The 18,995-nt window shown below is 35.2% G+C and overlaps 1 protein-coding gene across 1 annotated transcript in view; it reads left to right on the forward strand.

The window, feature by feature from the left end:
* Positions 1 to 633: 633 nt before the first annotated feature.
* Positions 634 to 18,995, forward strand: part of LOC118181125 (neprilysin-2-like) — a 98,550-nt gene continuing 80,188 nt past the window's right edge. Inside the window, exons 1-5 of the mRNA XM_085812399.1 lie at positions 634 to 991; positions 2,974 to 3,081; positions 3,993 to 4,100; positions 8,732 to 8,887; positions 16,233 to 16,316. Of these exons, the coding sequence (XP_085668525.1) occupies positions 919 to 991; positions 2,974 to 3,081; positions 3,993 to 4,100; positions 8,732 to 8,887; positions 16,233 to 16,316 (529 nt within the window). The 5' untranslated portion in view covers positions 634 to 918. The remainder of the gene's footprint in view (positions 992 to 2,973; positions 3,082 to 3,992; positions 4,101 to 8,731; positions 8,888 to 16,232; positions 16,317 to 18,995) is intronic.

The raw sequence follows: 18,995 nt of genomic DNA on the forward strand, positions 1-18,995 counted from the left end.
CCACTAATGTTTAGGAAACTGAAATCAGAATGCAGTTTATACTGTTAACGTCTTTGATAATTCTATTCGAATAAAAAATTTCTTTCTAATGAAGGAAAAAAAAGTACATGAAGTAATTAGCGAAACTAAAACTAAACGCTGTTCTCACCCTCCCATATGTTTCCTTCAACTATAAACATGCAGACGAGTGAAGAAACACCAAACGAAACGAGCCATCACTGAATTAGTGAAAAACACAATTACAGTTTGAGGTAATCCTTATATGAAACTATTGCCATTTGATACAAAAAGAATAGGGATTTATTTTTGCTTTAAACTGAGATACCATCTGTGTCGTACTATGGAGCATAAACTATCTGTCTTTCAAGCATTGTTTCGGTTTTTCTGTATCTGTTCTGTCAGCCGCAGAAACTACGAAAATTCTAAAAGGACCAACTGAAATCAAGTCGTCATAGATTGGACAATACATATATAAAAACTAGTAGACGCAGATATCATTTTTTGCTGTACTGATATGTTTGCTACGCTTTATTATAAATAATATTTTGATTGATATTTCTGTGCATTGTCTTTGTCATTTTCGTGCAGATGGTACATCTTTTTTTCTGCTTAAAGATGGTACATTTGCTGCATGCCATTCGTAATCCAGTCTGACTCAAATTCCGAGCTAAACATTCCTCAATCTTCTAAGTATCTGTTATGTCAATGGATTATTTAATTCAATGAAAATAAGTTCTTGCTAAAAATTATCTCCTGAAAATCATAGAAACAAATACTGTGTATTAACAAAGGATATTCCTCAAGAGTTTCAACTGTACATTGTTAATTTTTAAAACTTGTGGTAAAAAACGAATATTGTTTCGAGCAGTTATATTAACAAGAAGTAGTAGAAGTATAAAAGTAGATAACAAAAGAAGAATGTCCGGAATAATGAACATAGATGTCCTAATGAATTTTGTTTGCTCGGCATCTGTTTTAAGTAAAAACTTAAGTAAGTTAATCTTTTTATTTTATAAAAATATGTATCTTATTTATGAAAATATGTATACAAAACTAACACACTTCATAAATAAGAGTACTATTTTATGCAAATGTTACAAAAGATTCAATGTTTGTTTATTTTCATGTACAATCCGTTTTACTAACGATGCTAAATGATTCATAAGCTCAGCAAAAGCACGTTGGTAATCATAATATTGGACTTTGGTATCAAATGTTAGTTCAGGAAGGCATATATATGAGGTATAGTAAAATGTATTATAGTCTTTAAAAATCTGTATAAAATTCGAAAATAATTAAGTGATGCCAAATATAAAATGATAATCTGCGTTATTTTTATACTAAGTTAAGGAGCTCAAGCTGATTTGTAGAGTTATAAGTTTATTTCGGAAGCGGGAGAGATGAAAAATATGCAACGCCTTGGCCGGGAATCGAACCGCGTACCTCTGAAATATGTGCCCAGCGTGCAGACAACCACACCAAGAAGGTGGGAGAATATCTTATAATCCCTCCTTTAAAGGGCGACTGCGGTTTTAGGGGACCCAATCGCCATATCCTGCGTGTGGAGAATCATCATCCAACACCCTTTTTTTTTAGTTCGGGTGCCACTGTAGAGACATTAGGTAAATTGGAAGCAGGAGTAATGAAAACTATGCAACGCCTTCGCCGGGAATCGAACCGCCGACCTCTGGAATACGCGCTCAGCGTGCAGATCACCACACCACGAAGGCAGCAGACCACGGGAGAAATACCTTATAGCATTGCAGAGAAATCTATCACATTCTATGCGAAATATGGCTGCCTATTTTCAAGGCCGGTAGAGTAAATTTTCAGTTTAAATAATTTTTAACGTAGGAAGATTACGCGCTACTAAGATTAAACATAAAAACGAGACTCTTAAAGTTGATATTTACAGTTATTGAGAAACTAATGATGAAATTCATGAATAATTAACATGGAACTTGCAAATGTTTTAATATGTCCAACATTTATTTAAAATTTTTTCTAAACTCTGTGCTATGGAGTTTCTCAGCGAGTTTTTTATTACCATTAATTTCCAAAACAATTTTCAAAACATGCAACAAGGAAAAGGATAAAATTAAATATTTGATCTCCCAATTCATTTTAATGTTTTCTAAGCATCAATTGTATGTTCTGATGTACTATGCGTATTAATATTTTACACGTTTTTATACCTTAATGTTTAATTTGTATCTAATAATAATATTTTAATTTTTTTATAGTAGCACTTTATAATGCTGCATTTATCACACTTCTGATAAAATAATCAGTTACATCTGGTTCCTCAGACAATAATCTTCTAAACTAGAAAATGTCTTCAAAATAGCTTATTTTGCATTGCCATTAATATCTATACCAATTGCATTAGAAAAATAATTAAAACGCGTTTGAAAAAAAATTATAAACTTTCATATAAACTCGATGTTCTTTAAAAATTTACGATACTATAACTATTTTGTACATTTTTAATACCAATTTGAATACTTTTTAAATTTAAATTTAAATTTTGATTTTTGATGGTGTATACTACTATTTATTAGAACCTACCGAGTGCAAGCTGTAAACAGAATCTCTAAATTTACAATAGAAAAACAATTTCCCCTTTAAGTGTAATCCCAAAGGGATCAGTGGTTTTTGGCTGTTGTATATCATATGGCAAGCAGAAAAATAACATTAAGCAGTTGTTCTTCCGAAATGTTTTAAAAGCGTGATACGCTTTAAAACAAACTCAAGTTTGACCACTAGTTAATTCACCACCTTAAAGAACACTGCGGCCATATCGCAATCACTTTCCATCTGTGCTACGAGATGGCGACGACAGCCGGAGAAAGCGACAAATTTCCATGACAGCCCCACAAGTTAATGATTACTCTAATATATTGCTTAATTTAATTTTTAATATGTATATAATAATATAAAAAGTTATGAAATGTGTGAAATGTTTCCTTCCAGATCCCAGACCAGATGTTTGTGTGCCGACCTACGGAAATTTCTCAGCATCGCCTGGCAATGTTTCCACTGTATCCGAACTCTGTCTAACTCCCGAGTGTATCAAAGAAGGTAAAATGCAGATGTTTTGACTTATTTTCTTAAAAGAAATTTATAAGAGTTGCATTTTTCGAGTCATTAAAAACTAATTTATTAAACTTGCTACACTGAAGGCTTTAAAGTGCAGAATACGATGTTTTAGCCGATTCAATACATATTCCTGATTTGTCCATAGTCTGAAATGAGAAAATTATTGACTTTGACATTAACTCCTATAATGCAAAACTACTATAATTTCTACACTACTATAGTAACTACTTTAATTTCTAAAACTTATCGCGGAATGTTCACAGCAATATAAAAATAACCGTTGGAAAACACAAAAGTATAGCATGTCGAAAACAAGTCAAGAAGCTTCTAGCTGAGTGGAATGAGGAATATATTTTATCTTGTAACGCTGAGGTCACCAAAAGGTTCATTCCTTCTATTTACCATAGACTACATTCCGAGACTTTTCTCTCTATTACTTTTAAAGTTTCTCAGCTTTTATCTGGTCGCGGTAAATTTGCAACTTACCTGTTTCGATTTAATCTAAGATCAAACAGTTTATGTGAATGTTCAAAAAACATACCTCAGGATGTGGAACATTTGATTTTCTCATGCCCTACATTTGATGGCCCTAGATTATGCTTGCAAAAGGATTTGGAAATGTTCAGAGTGACTTGGTCAGTGTACTTACCTGCTTTCGTGAAGTCCAGACTGCTGTTCTCTGCTTTTGTTCGTTTGATTTATGCATGCAACTTTTAATGTTTTAGTTAACTAACTTCTGTAAGCCCCGTATTGTACATCTATGGTGCACGGGGAGTCTGCATGTTTTCAATTAATAAAAAAATATTAATGCACTGTCATCTCTTGTTCACATTTATAGTTATGTGCAAATTGTTTATCATATTTTTAAATTTAAATGAAGTATTCCCTTCTAGATTCAGGAGAAGCTACTGATTTGTCTGTGAACATACACCATCTCGCATCTCTTCTCAACATCTCCTCTGACAACGATTATTGCACGACACCAGGATGCACAACAGCAGGTAACATCTGAATTTTTATGACGTTCGATTATATGAGTCTCTTTCTGATTATATTATATTACAGTTTGACATCTTATATCTTAACCTCTTTATAAATTTTGCAATTAACATGCCGATTCGTGCGAGCTGCTTTAGCTATTATGATAAAATCTTTATCCATTCACACTTTGAAGCTGATAAAAGTTTCATTGTTCGCGCTTAATTTAAGAGTCAAAAGTAATTTTAATAGAGAACTTTCAAAATAAACTTTGGTAAAACACGTATTGGAAAAAAAAGTAAATAAAACCTATTAAAATACCTTTCATAATTTCATAATACACGACGTTTAATTATGCAAGGATAATTAATAAGTTGAATAATAAAATTTTCCTCAGTCACATTCACATATTAAGTTCAGACTGTAAAGTAAGGTATGTTTACTCTTAGTTAAATAACGTTAAATTCTAATTATTTTTTGTTAAAAAACTAATAATAATAATACTTTATTTTAATAATAGCACTTGATAATGCTACATTTATCATACTTCTGACAAAAATAATGAGTTATATCTGGTTCATCAGTCAATAAACTTCTAAGCTAGGGGGTCGTTAACCTTTCACGCCAAAGAGCCGCATCAATAAATTCACAAAGATCCGCGGGGCATATGTATATCAAAAAAGTGTACTCAGAAAATTTATAAAAAAAGGGTTGTTTGTTTTGCAAGACATTGATTCTACGCGAAGAGATAGTATTACAGATTTATATATATATATATATATATACATTGATCAAAGATGCATGTACAGAACGATGTTACAAAATGCATTTACAATAAAAGAAAAGAAAAAAAAAGCTTACATTACTGGAGGGAGATGGCAGTTACTTTTGTTTTAATGTGGAATTTGACATTATATTTGCTTGATTAAAGCTTCAATATCCGGTTTAATCTGTGTTGTTGCCATTCGTAGAGTTTCCTCCAAATGCCTGTCTGTCAGATGTGTTCGTGGTTTTGATTTTAGAACTTTCATTTTACTAAAAAGCTGTTCGCTTTGCATATGGATTTACATTCTGCCAAAAATAGAAGACATGAAAAGTGCATGTTTTCGAATTCCTGGATACTTATCTTCGGTCACGTACCTCGAATAAAAATAAATTAATGTATTAATTTCAAGAAACTTGTATTTTACTGCAGTCACACTGTAAATCTATAAATTGTAATTGAAGTTCAGGTGAAACACATCCACCGTCTACTAAAATGACGAGGAGAAAATTCTGATAAAAATTTCATTTTCACGAAAACCAAAAAATCTGCTTTTGAATTCCTCTTTCAAATTTGAAATGCATTGTACATAATTATTTGAATTCCATGTTGTAGAATCACACACTCCATCAATTTTGGAAAGTGAGTAGAATTCTTATTTAGCAACTGACTTTCTCACAGGATTAAGTTTTGTCTCAAAAGCTTTCACAAAGTAATAAGGATTATGAACAAGTAGATATTTTTCCAGTAGGCGGTAGTTCAAATCATTGAGATGACATGTAATATCGGCAAGAAATGCAAAGTCTATCAACCATTTCTCATCACTGAACTCGTAAATAGATTTCCTTTAGATTCCATGAATTACTGAAGTTCGCTCTTCAAAGAAAACAGGCGCTGAAGCACCTTTCCTCGGCTGAATCAAAGTACTTTTGCGTAATACACAACATGACCATATTCAGCTTCCAAATCCCTCAACTGTTGAAACTGCTTGTGATTAAGTCCTTTAGGCCGAATGAAATTAACCACTTTTACAACAACATTCATCACATGCTCAATCAAAGTTTGAGAAGGACTTCTCGCACAAATTTTTATGGTGGATGATGCAGTGGAAAATCATCATAGTATTATTTCCACTTATCTTCACATCGGATTTGAGTAATGTTGTTACTCATAGTTTTTCTCCAGTCATAGATTTAGCACCATCTGTGGTTATAGCAAATATATTACTTAAGTCAACATTACATTTATCCAAAGTTTGTCATACTCGAATACAAATCTGTTCCTCGTATTATTCCATTTAAGTGCAAAGACACTGACTAATTCCTCTACAATTGTGAAATATCTATCAATGGCACAAATAAAAATGGCTACAGTATTTGTTGCATCTGTTGATTCATCTATCGCTACAGAATAAAACTCACATGTTTTGCATTTGGATTTTAATTTACTGAATATATCTGTTGCGAGATCCTCTACGTGCCTCGCTACTGTCACACCAGACAAGCTAATATTCGATATGAATTAAGCCTGTGATGGACAAAGCACATCAACTACAATCTGAAGACATTCTTTTGCAAATTCTCCATGAGCAAAGGGTTTTAAACGCTTAGCAATTTTTTCTGCTATCATGTAACTAACACGAACACTATTTTCAGATTCTTTATTCGCTGTGGTGAAGAAAGACTGCTGAAAATTTAGTTTTGATTTTAATTCACTCACCTTATCACTTCGAAAATGACCTTCCAATGCAGAATATTTATCACTGTGCTTAGTATAATTAAGAGGCCTTAATATTGTATTCCTTCATCACAGCTACACTGTCGTTGCAAATAAGGAAAACTGCCTAAAATTCGTCATTTTCAGAACATTTTATCTCAAATAATATCAGGCATATCTATAAAATGTTTTCAATATAAAGAATAAAAGAAATGAAGTTTTTATTACGACAAAAATATGACAAGGCAATTTTTCTTGAAAGCAAAATTTCTTAAACTTCTTCAAATTCAAATGTGGGGCCACTAAAATGCCTTCAGCGGGCCACTCGTTGAAAACCCCCTATTCTAAGCTAACAAATGTCTTCAAAATAACTTACTTTACATTGCCATACTTTCGTTAATAATAATAATCTTTACAACAAGAAGTAGTATAAAACATATGTATAAAATATCGAGCAGAGAAGATGCGTTAAATAATATATAATTTCTTATCTTATTTTCAGAAAAAAAGTTAACTTCAGATATGCAGACAGTTTTTGGAAAAAAATCTTTATCAGTAAAATGAACGAGAAAAAAAGATATCAGATGTAGGCTGGTTGCTAAAGCATTCCTTTTTCAAAAACTTCAGTAGGTATTTCGTAAAAGCGTCATCGAGAAGCAGTTTAACAATCTCCAAAGAAATGAATTCAAGGCCATTCAAAGAATTTTGAAGTTTCCTTGTAAGGATTATGTTAATTTTATTAACAGTTAAATTTTTAGTTAAACTTCTTTCCTGTCAAATTCTTAACTTCAGCTTACTACTTCCGGCCAGAACGTAGTTTTAGAATCATGTCTGAAATAATGAGGAGGAGCGGTATTTAACCGCGAAGTTCTACTTGCTTGAGTTAGAGAGAATCAGAGTTTCTGATTAGCTCGCGTCCGCCTTTCTGTCTACTCTCTCTCAAAGCTGTTATTACGCTCGGCCGTACTCAGGCTCTTGATAAGCTTCGTAGTTAAATAGAGTTAAGGGGCCAACTCGATTAGAATCTTGATAGCTTCGGTTATATTTCTTTAGTTAATCTTAGTTTTAGTTTAATTTTTAGTCTCTTAAGTTCAAGCCCAAGTGTCGGCTTTTATTGTACACTCCAAGACGGAGTTCTGTTAAATTTTATCTGAATAATAAAGGGTTATTTACTCTTCCATCTTGTTGCAAGAACTCAACCGATTATTCGCTTATCATCTCTTAAGATTCTTCACGTTCAACTGTAAAATAGCATTTACAAAGTGTAAATTAGCATTTACTTTACAATTTAAGGGGGACGAAAAATCTCATGCGTACAATTCTCTTGTAATCCAACCATACACAAAGATTTAAGTTGTTGGGATGCAACTCTCATGTCTATATTACTGTAGGAGGATATTTTTGCTTACTCTGTGATCTTTTTCATTTATCATAATTGTATAATATCCCCTCCATTATCTCCAGTAATGATACATTCCTAAAAAGCTTCTTTGTTTACTTTCAGCAAGGAATCCCATCGCGAAACATGAGCAAGCATATTCTATTGTATTAAATCATGGACTACCCGCTCATAGTGGCTGCTTACATATCCATTCTTCTTCAAATGATCATGTACTGTATGTTTTGGAATATTTAATATCTAATAATTCTTGAATTTTAGTGTGGATTTTCAGGAGTAGCTTTTTTAACAGGTCTTGTTTGCAGAGGATGGATGGTCAGAACGAATGTGAATTTCGCGGTAAAAATTTCCAGTCTTCTCAAGCAACCTTCGAAACGCGTTTTCGAAAACAACATTTTCTTCATATACAGGGAACATTTTACGAAATAGTCAGTCTAGAACTTTTTCCTTCTTTGAAATAAAAGAGTAGGATATGACAAAAATAAGCTTTTGACTCACTCTTAGCATTGCCCTGCATAGAAAAACTTTCTATTCTAATACAGAATTCAAGAAAATCTTATTAAATAAGAAAACTGAAACAACGAAATTCCTTTGTATAATTTTTCTTCCATTTCCATTTCAAATTTAGCGTTCTTGTTCAGTAAATACACCATGCTCTTAGGTGCTATATTTTCTGTCGATGCTGAAATAATAATTCTTCATTCATTTTCATGTAGAATTGTAAATACAAATAAGCTCACTTGTTATGAAACTGATAATTTTCTTTTTCCTTCTAGCTTCCACTCTCTTGTCCAACTTGGATGATAGAGTGAACTCTTGTGATGACTTTTACCAGTTTGCCTGTGGTGGTTATATAAGCAGACATATCCATCGCAATGCTGATTTTAGTGTTTTCTTCACAGCTCAACATGATATCGATCTGAAACTCAAATGTAAGTAAACGTTCTTAAAACTTTAAGAAATAACTATTTGATGAAATCTATCAGATGAAATCGATAGACTTCAAAAAACGATTCTAATGAAGATCTAATATCATTAACTGTCGAAAAAAAAATTAATTATGCAAGCATCTTCATTTTCGAAATACTAGATGTGGGTGACTCTAAAACCAAGCTAGTATGTTATAATAAAGTGTTATAAAAAGTTTGAATAACCAAATAACTCCTGAATAAACTGGCCGTAGATCTATAGGTTTAATAAATGAAACTACGAGTAATAACGTAAGCATTCAGCCTATGACAACTTTGATCACATGGCACATTTTACTAAAAATATACAAATTTAATATGTTTACGCTGTATATCCTCAAAATTATCCTTGTTAATAATTTATTACTTAATCCGATTATTACCTGTTTGGAGACGAAAAGTTCTATAATGTGCAATACTGACCTCTAATCATTATGTGAAGTCAGCCATTTTATGGTAATAAGGATTTGCTAAATTTTCACATTAGGGGTTGTATAGCAAATTAAATTCGCTATATAGAAATTATTAATTTTAGTCTTTCTAAAAGTTTGAAACCCATGCCTCTATAATAATAGTTCCGTGATGTGAAATGCAGATTTTAGTAATTGGTGTTCGAAAGTTAGCATGAACAGTTTTCTTTAGCAATATTAGTGCACGGTCTCCGAAATGTGCAATTAAAGATGACTTGCATCTTTAATTAGACATTTCGGAACACTAAACGTGGGTGTATGAAGACATAACTTACTCAATTTGAAAAAAAAATAATGCAATCAATTCTTTATTGTCAGTTTTTTCTATCGATTTGGTATATAAAATAATTTTGCAACATTGTAAGCACAAACATAAATATTCTGGTTTAATTTGATGGACTGTCGTTGCTTCTTCCTGAAAGAAACAATAAAAAGAAGTCTGACTCCATTCTTGTTTCTCTCTGCAAACTCTTAAGTTACAGAATTCCTGTCCTAGAACGTTTCGTCTGTTAGGTAATTTTTCATCTATTATGAATTACATTTATATATGTTGTGAGATCTGGTAGGTTTCGCTATCAAAAAATGGTAACCAGATCCCTCGTTGGCTTTGCCGAATTTTCTTACAAGCTTGAGGATGAATACAACCAAGGAAAACGATTAAAAGACCCTTTTATCTATCACAAAACTGTTTTTCTAAGATAATAAGATATTTCTTTTACAAATCACATCACTAAACTAAAATATATATATAACACAGAAGTGAAGTATTACATGTTTCAATCAAATGTTCATCAGGAGTTCTAAAAAGTTCAGTTATAGTTCGCTTTTAGTTTTTTGCTGCGCGCATGCGCAAATCACTTGGTGGTCGACGAGAGTTTTAACAGTAGGGTTGCGTGAAGCTGGGTGGTATTACAGAGCAATAGGCCGCCACCTGGAGCGTACAGACACTGCTGTGCAAAGATATTGGCAGCAATGGTTGCTACAAGGAAACTGCCGACGAAATGAAGGCTCTGGAAGGCCTAGGAGCACAAATGCGAGGCAAAATAGGATGATTGTTCGCCAGGTCCTAACCAGACCAACGGTATCATTGTCGACTATTCAGCACATTATAACCACGTCTATACCTCCCGTTGTACCGTTCGCTATCTCGCGGCGCTTGTCTAAGGCGGCGTTACGCTCACAGAGGCCTTTAAGACGTTTGCCTTTGACCCCACAACATCCGCGGAGTCGTCTGGAGAGGTGTCACAGCCGATCATCGTGGCTGCCATCAGACTGGCATCGTATAGTGTTCAGCAATGAATCCCGCTTCACTCTTGAAGCAAATGATCACCGTGTTCATGTCTGGAGAGGACGGGGCCAGCGGTCCCAATCAGCCTTTGTTTTACAAAGGCATACAGCCATAACCCTTGATGTGATGGTGTGGGGCTCTATTTCTTGTGACAGCAGGTCGCCAGGCCACATACTGCTCGCATATCTCTGGACTTTCTTTCTTTTCACCATCGACGGAACAGCTGGCCCACTGGGTTATGTGCTTTTCAGCCTGTTAGATAGCGTTGATGGAATTAAAAATAAATATAAATAAAGAGTTTAGTACAGTGTCCTCCGGGGATTGAAATAAGGACCAGAACATGGAAAGAAGGTGCATGGTGGGGATTGCTGAGGCTAAGCGTAACACTTTTCACTATTATCGTATATGTTAGGCACATAGTTATATTATTAAGGATGCGCTATAATAATCAGGTTCAGATATAAAGATGATCAAATATATTACAAATTGTGGAATACATTAAATGAGTTCTGGATTAATCATAATATTAAATATAATTAAAAACAGCAAAAACAAAGCAAAAACAAAACAACAACAACAAAAAAACACAAGACATTAAGTAAATTAATGTATGTACGGAACGGGCTGCTGACGGCACGGTGTCCAAGGAAAGAAATCACTCCAGGCTGTCAGCAATGCTTTTAGCAATGATAGTGCAGTCTCTAATGCAGTTGAGCGCATATTTATTCTTAATTGTGTTCTTGAACAATGCCGACATATTGATTGCAATTGGTCTTTTTAAATGTGAATTCCCTGTGTGCGAGCAGTCAAACAGATAGTTATCTGGGTCACCAGTACTGCCACAAATACACTGGTCACTGTCTCTTAGGCGAAATCTGTGAAGATAGGATATATATGGGCCATTCCCTGTCAGATACTGTGTGAGGTGCGAAGAGCTGCTATTTAAATTGTGGTTAACTTTTGGTTGGAAATCATACAGTCTTCTGCCTGTGGTGCTTGTCTCTCAGTAGTTTTGCCACTGCATCATTAGTTCACATTTGAGAGTAGTTTTCAGATATGAGTGCGGAAAGGGCACAGCAATGCTACTCACGTGGGGTTCATTGGCTGCAGCTTTCGCAATGATATCCGCTGTTTCCTTTCCTTTAATCCCCGTCTGGGCTGGAACCCATTGTAGCTGAGACTTGCAGGAATCGAAATTAATAGTTTTTGCATGTCTCTGACAATGGGATGTCTACTGCAGCCGCCCTGGATGGCCTGCAAGCTTGACATTGAGTCTGTGTAAATTACTTTATACCTGCCATTGTTAGCAGTAAAGTCCAGAGCTGCCTTTAGGGTTGTAAGTTCTGCCTGAAACACCGAGTTACGGGGATGAAGCTTCTTAGCCCAGGAATGGATTATGTGATCACCCTCCATTGCACACCAAGCACTGCCAGTCCCGAGTTCTCCTTTGGAACCATCAGTATATACGGCTAAGGATTGTAATGCACTTGGAGGATTACAGTTTGCTTCTATATCGAAGTCTGCAGGGTGGCAAGGAGAGTGGGCAATGTGATTCTCGTAGTCCGAGGACACATAAGTGTTACTCCAAATAATAACGTCTTGTTTTAGTCTGATCACTCTCACCACAACACTCTCGCTCTGTACTATCAAGTGCAGAGGCGGAAGCCAAGCCAATACATTTAATGCAGTTGTAGGAGAAGTACGGAATGCTCTCTAGATGGCCAGAAGAAATGGTCTTTTCGCGGAGTTCAATGCATGTTGCATGTTAATCGGGACATTGACGCCCCGTATGGAAACGTCATGAAGAGCTATGTGCTCATCGACTGTAGCATACCATATTTTGAGCATCTGAGAGGAAACACCCCAGTTAGTAACAGCTTTTCTCCGCATTGTATCATACAATTTATGCAGTCTTTCTTTAAGATCCTTGATGTGAGGGAGCCAGGAGAATCTGTCGTCTATAATCACACTCAAGTAACGGAAATGTCTCACGAATTGTATGTTTCTGCCATGAAGGTTTACGCAAGGGTTACGCTCGTGCCTTTTTCCTAGGCTAATTAGCATTCCTTTTGTTTTGCTCTTGAAATTGTGAGCTTATGTTCACTGGTCCAGCGGACTATTTTGTCTAACGCTTTTTGGGTGTTTACCTCGTAACTTTTACGGCTGTGACCGTTTGAAATTAGCAAGAAGTCGTCAGCATACTCTATTTATTCTGATGTTTCATCATCATCGAACAGTTTGAGAGCGGTGTCTGCTACCAGGTTCCACAGAAGTGGCCCTAGGCAGGAGCCCTGTGGGCAGCCTTTCGTCACCTTTTGCTTGTGGACGTCTTCGTCCGTTGTAGCTTGAATTCGTCTTTCACTCAGGTAGCTGCAGATCAAATCAAATAAAGTTTTGGAAAAATTGATATCTTTGAGACATTTCAAAACATCATGCCACCACAACGAATCGAAGGCACCTTGAATGCCTATGCTGATGACAACGGTATGCAGTTTATTCGGCTTGTATCTTAGTACCGTGTTTCGTAGGTGATTCAGTGCGTGATCTACTGACTTTCCTACTATAAAGCCATATTGAATAGTATTTATGAGTTTATTAGCATGAATGCAAAAATTCAGTCTGTGAAGTACTATTCTTTCGAGGATTTTTCCCATGACTGGGAGCAGGCAGATGGGCCTATAAGAAGCAACTTCGTTTGGATCTTTATTTCCCTTTAGGAAGAGGGCAACTTCTGCTATTCGTTTGCCTTTTGGAAAGTGGCGAATTCTCCAGCATGCCTGTAAATAGGAGAAAAGTATTGCCGGATGCGTGTTATGCATAGTTCTGAGAAAGCCGTTGTCAAGTCCATCCGGACCTGGGGCTTTACTTGGATTGAGCTACTTGATTACGTCATTCAGTTCCTTACTTGTTGGAAGAGGCTCAGAATCAGCAATCGACGAAATATAATATTGTTCAATACTAGTTCGTATTTCCTTCTGGGCTGTAGTATCTTTATGGGGATTATCATGCTGGAAAATCGTTTCCATTATATGTGTCACTATCTGGGAACTAGTGTTAGCATTCTGACAGATTGACGTAGTTAGACTGGTAGGTTTGAAGACCTTATCATGAGCAACTTTGAATAGTCTACCAAACTTTTCTGTTGCGTTCGTACAATATTTTTGCCAACATTCCAGTTTAGTCTTTGAAATCTTCCGTTTGTAGACTGCGCGGTTTTTTCTGAATATCATTCCCAGTGCCTCTCATTCATTTGAATCGCGGCAACCTTGAAAACGGCGCCTAAGGGCCCGAACTTGCCTCCCTTCGGCTCTCATGCCCCTAAACTGAGGATATTCATATAAAATTCCCAAGAACTGACCTCCTGGCATTCCAAAGATTTTTAATTAAAGATAAACATCAATATCCAAAGTTTCAGAAAATTATGCAACGACTCTCTTCCTACGGCCTAGATCTCTGTCAAGTGTAAGTTCACATACAGTTTAAACTTAGTGAACTTTTACATGCTGTGATTATGGACAATATGGATCCGCTCGTGAACTTTATAAACTGCAATAAACCAATATATCTGAAATAACCCATGGACACCAACCTCTTTAGCATTATTATAACAATTCATTTAACATTGTGTTGCCAGTACTAATTATAATTATGTCATTATGTTTATTTGTTTATTAATTATGTTTATCTGCTATTTTTGTTGCACCAAATCAGATGCTTAATTTATCTTGTGAATCTCAAATTGTGTTCCTACTATTTTGTAATCTACTTATGCCCTACACCATTATTTTTAATAAATACTGGATGCGGGGCGTACTGTGGAATTGCACGATGCACCATAATAGGCAAACCTTAGACCTTTTGAAAAGCTTCAGTCTATGCAAATTCTTATAAAACTTGCAATTACCCCCTTTTTTTTTTCTCTTAAAGAGTTAGTATGGGAAGGCATTACCAGTTGACCTATGGTACATCGCTGATGTCCCCCATACTTTACCTTTACCTTTACCTCCCTTCGGCCGCTAGCATGGAATTCCACCATGTAGTTTTATTTGGAATAGAGTTACTTCGCCGTTTAAGTACTTTATCACAGACCGTCTACAATGTGTCCATTATCATATTGTATGTCGTAACGAGCTCTTCTTTATCACTTGCATTTTCAAAGGCTGCTACTAAATGAGAAACATGGGGCGTTAAAGAGCTGCCAAATTTCTGGGAATTTATATTTTTTATTTTCCATCTATTTTTAACTGCGTATTTGTGTTCTAAGTCAATGTCGAAGCTAATAAAACGATGGTCACTTAATGATGGGCAATCACTCCAGACATTCCAATTGTTTGTTCTTGGGTAAATGGGAGTAGTTGCTAGTGTAATATCTGGTCAGCCCTCTGCCCGTGTGGTCCAGAAAGTTGGAGGACTGTCAGCTGAATTAACTATCGTCAGGCCATGGGATTTTATAAAGTCCAGAACTGGCACTGCTCTTCTGTTTTGTCTCCGTGTGGTTGATACTCTTCCTTATTCAACAAGGTCACCAGACCTTTCACCAATCGACAATTTCTGGGAGATGGTAGGTCGCCATATTCGGGCACCACAAAATATCTCAGATGTGGAACGACAACTGATGAATGCTTGGCAGAATGTGTCGCAGGATGACATTAGGAACCTCTGCAACTCCTTGCCTCGACGAATTCAAGCATGCATTGCCGCCAGGGACGGTTCGACCAACTAGTAATTTGAACAATGGGTGATTGTGAGCCGCGAACAGGTACTATGGCTTAAACTATGGTAAAAACTATGGTAAAACGATTTTTTAATCGTTTTATTATCTGTGTACGAGCTATACACATTGAATTTCATGAAAAACAACCACTTCCTTCATGGTGCTTCGATTGTTTTTGCAAAAGAGTGTATTATCAAAATAGATTTTTAGATATACTTCATAAATTGATATACGCATGCTTTAATTCACCAGGATTAATTTCAAGTGCTTTAATTCACCAGGATTACGCCCAAGCAAAGTATCGTGTTCTAACATAAGCTATAAGCTATATCATAAGCATTTCTTTGGTCTGAATTATAGTTTGTTCAACCTAAATAATAAATAACTTGTACGTGAAACTTAATATTGTGTATATGTGGAATACTTTACAGAATGAATCTGAATTAAAGGCTTATTTTAAAATAAAAAAGAATACTGTTTTGTTGTTTGTATGATTCGTGTATCAGTTAAATTCTTTCCTTAAAACTTAGTTAAAAACTAACGTAATCTCATCAGATAATTCAATTTTGATATATCTTGGTTTAAAAAACTGTTTCTTTTTTTACACAAAAATATTATAAAAATTGCTTTCTCTCTCGATGTTTAACAATTTCTTCCCATACTTTCAATAAGTAATCCCATTTTTTATAAACTAAGCAGTTTCCAAAATTTACTTAAATAAATGAATACATCGGAAGCTTTGAATTCAAGCATATTACTTCACATTTCATCATAAAGAAAGAAAGTATATAAATAAGATTTCATATACTTACAATGGTTAATCATGTTTATTTTCAGATCTCTTGGAAAAAGAATTGACAGGAGAGGAACTTGATTACATTATCATGATTAAAAAAGTGTATAATTCCTGCATGGATGAAGGTAAGTCTTATTCGCTTTTAACATTTTGCCATTTATTAATTACGTGAAATCCTATGATCAAAATAATCAAAATGCCTTTTTCTGAGCTTTTTTAAAGTAAAATAATTATAAAAAAAACTAGGAAGCAAACTTTTATTCTTCAATATGTATCGACTGTACACCCTTTTATACTAAACGGCATTTCCACCTGAAATAAAGAATCCCCTATTCAATAGCGACAAAACCTTAAATCGCATTAAAATACCTACCCGATAATTCAAGCTTCTGTTGAGTAAGAAAAACCTATGTTCTGTTTCTAAGAGAGAAACCTATGTTTTGTTTCTATACTTTGCCGAAAAATCATGGGCACCAATGCTGTGTTACAACTTCCTCTTAGGGAGGAAGCTAATGCAGAAACAGACAGGTGAAACCGCAACTAACTAAATATCAACTAAGAAACCAAACTCTTAAGAGTTTGCTAATTACCAAACTTTAAATGATCGTATAAGTGAATTTTTAATGCATTGCGTTGTGAAAATGCATCCGGGATCGCGCCGTGAGAGGATCGAATAAACAACATGTAAAATCATTATATGTATAAGAAAAATATATAACAGATATAAAGAAAACATAAGTAATAGGTTTCCAGATTAAATATCAGTTTATTCAAATTCCTCACAATACAAATTAAATCTTATCCTAATCAGAGAGTCAAATTTCTTATTTGTGTTACATTTTCAATTTACTTATTTTAGACACAGGGAAATTCCTCAATTTGTCATTTACCTTTTGTTACATTTAAATTCATGATTTGCAAATCTATTACATGACTTTTTTAATTTAACGGGTACCCGTTCTATAATTTCTAAGAGGTTAAGGAAAACATATTATTTGCAATTCACATCTGTTCTAAGGAAGATTACACAAACAACTTAAATTATTACATCCTAATTCATATAAAAACCTTAAGGTTTGTCTCGGTAATTTAGAAGGGGAAAGGGAAACAATTGAAAGCCTGAGAATTAATTTAAGATTCGACGTTGTTATTTTACATTCCAAGGAAGTCGTTGAAACCTTACTTAAAGTTCAAACACAAAAAAATATAAACTTATCTTGTGGTGTACATCTTGAAGTGGAGGACTCGTATCCTAATAAGAGTTGATGTCGGCGGCGCTTATTCATGGATGGAAATGGAAGTTTCAGAGGACATCGTCCTGTCCTGGCACTATTGGCGAAACACACACGGCAGGTAACTGGTTTTCATAACGACGAAGCAATTTTCAGTCTGGAAATCAGAAACAGGAGCACTGCTGCCGGAAACGTCTCTCTAGGCAATTACAGCTCGCCTTCTCTCGCTCATCCCAAGAGCAAGCTCGAAGTTACAATCTTAGCCCAAAAGTAAGTAAGTTCACCCAGTAAGTGATTCCAAGAGTAAGTGAGTAAAGTCTCTTGCCTCTTAGTCAAAACGCGGCCGGGGAGCATCTCTCTTCGTAAATTACATCGTTTCTAACGCTCAACCCCAGAGCAAATTTCAAGAGTAACGTCCACAAGTAAGTTCCGCACGAAAAGTGATTCAAACTCGAATTTTCTTCCTCTCCTTCACAAACGCGGGCTCCCACTATGGCTTCAATTATCGCCCCCTTAATTTGGGCAAAATTTGCGTTTTCAACCCCTGAATGAGGAAATAAGGGTGAACGCGCATGCGCGCCCTTCTTCACTTAGCCAACAACCGGACCCTCAATCGCCAAAACCTGAATGACTTACATCGAAAGTTAAGTGGCAACCTCTGACCCTTCTGTCACGTACTTCCTGTCCTAAGGTCAACTGCACAATGAAATTTCTTCTAGAACATTCTAAAGGACAAAGCGCGCGAAATCATGACTTAGCAGAATTGCCTCCCTTTCCCTGCTTCTTTTCACAATGAATCAAAGCTTTTACAAAAATTGCAAATAAAAGAAATATAAATAATATCCTATAAACTAAATAATATTCCGAGAAGCATCTGTTTTTCCCCAAAATTAAAGCATTAAAATAAATAATTCAGAATCAAATAAAATTAAGATTTCCTTAAATCGGAAAATCATTCACCTAGTTTTTATAACGCGATCAGACAAATTCTCTACACAACACTTCTTTACCTATGTGGCGGCGCGGGCCGTTGCGATTTATAGCTCGCACAGTGCTTTAGGTGTTAAGGCAAAGGTTTGCTCGTTGCAACATCTATGGGCTGAATCAAAAGTGCGATGCGAGATGTCGCTTGGCTATAAAGACAGAACTTAGGTCCGTGACATGGGAGCGGAATCCTCTACTGTTAGGGCAAAAGAGTTCTTGTGTGCTAGATTTAAGATTTTCAAATCTTTCAGATTTCCGAGCGGTGAGTGGCTCCGTAGACGCTCACACTCTTCATCATGCTTGTATGGAATATTAAATTATACGCATTTTTCCTGCATTGCATTTACATTTATTGAATTGAATTAAATTTACTTCATTGATAGCGCATAAACCGCAGTAGAATAAATGCGCTTTTTAAAATTCACTATATTTATTTATCATAGCGATACTCTGGCGCTAGGTTCACTTAACAGCGTTATATCTCATTCTAACTCAGAAGGAAAAAAATTATATCATCTGAAGAATTATTTAATCGTTGCCACATGTACTGTTCAAATAGTGTATTAAATCTAAAAGGATGTATAAAAG

This window comes from Stegodyphus dumicola, chromosome 3 (assembly GCF_044657685.1).
Source record: "Stegodyphus dumicola isolate Sdum_Otavi_A_Nest chromosome 3, ASM4465768v1".
Taxonomy (NCBI): domain Eukaryota; kingdom Metazoa; phylum Arthropoda; class Arachnida; order Araneae; family Eresidae; genus Stegodyphus; species Stegodyphus dumicola.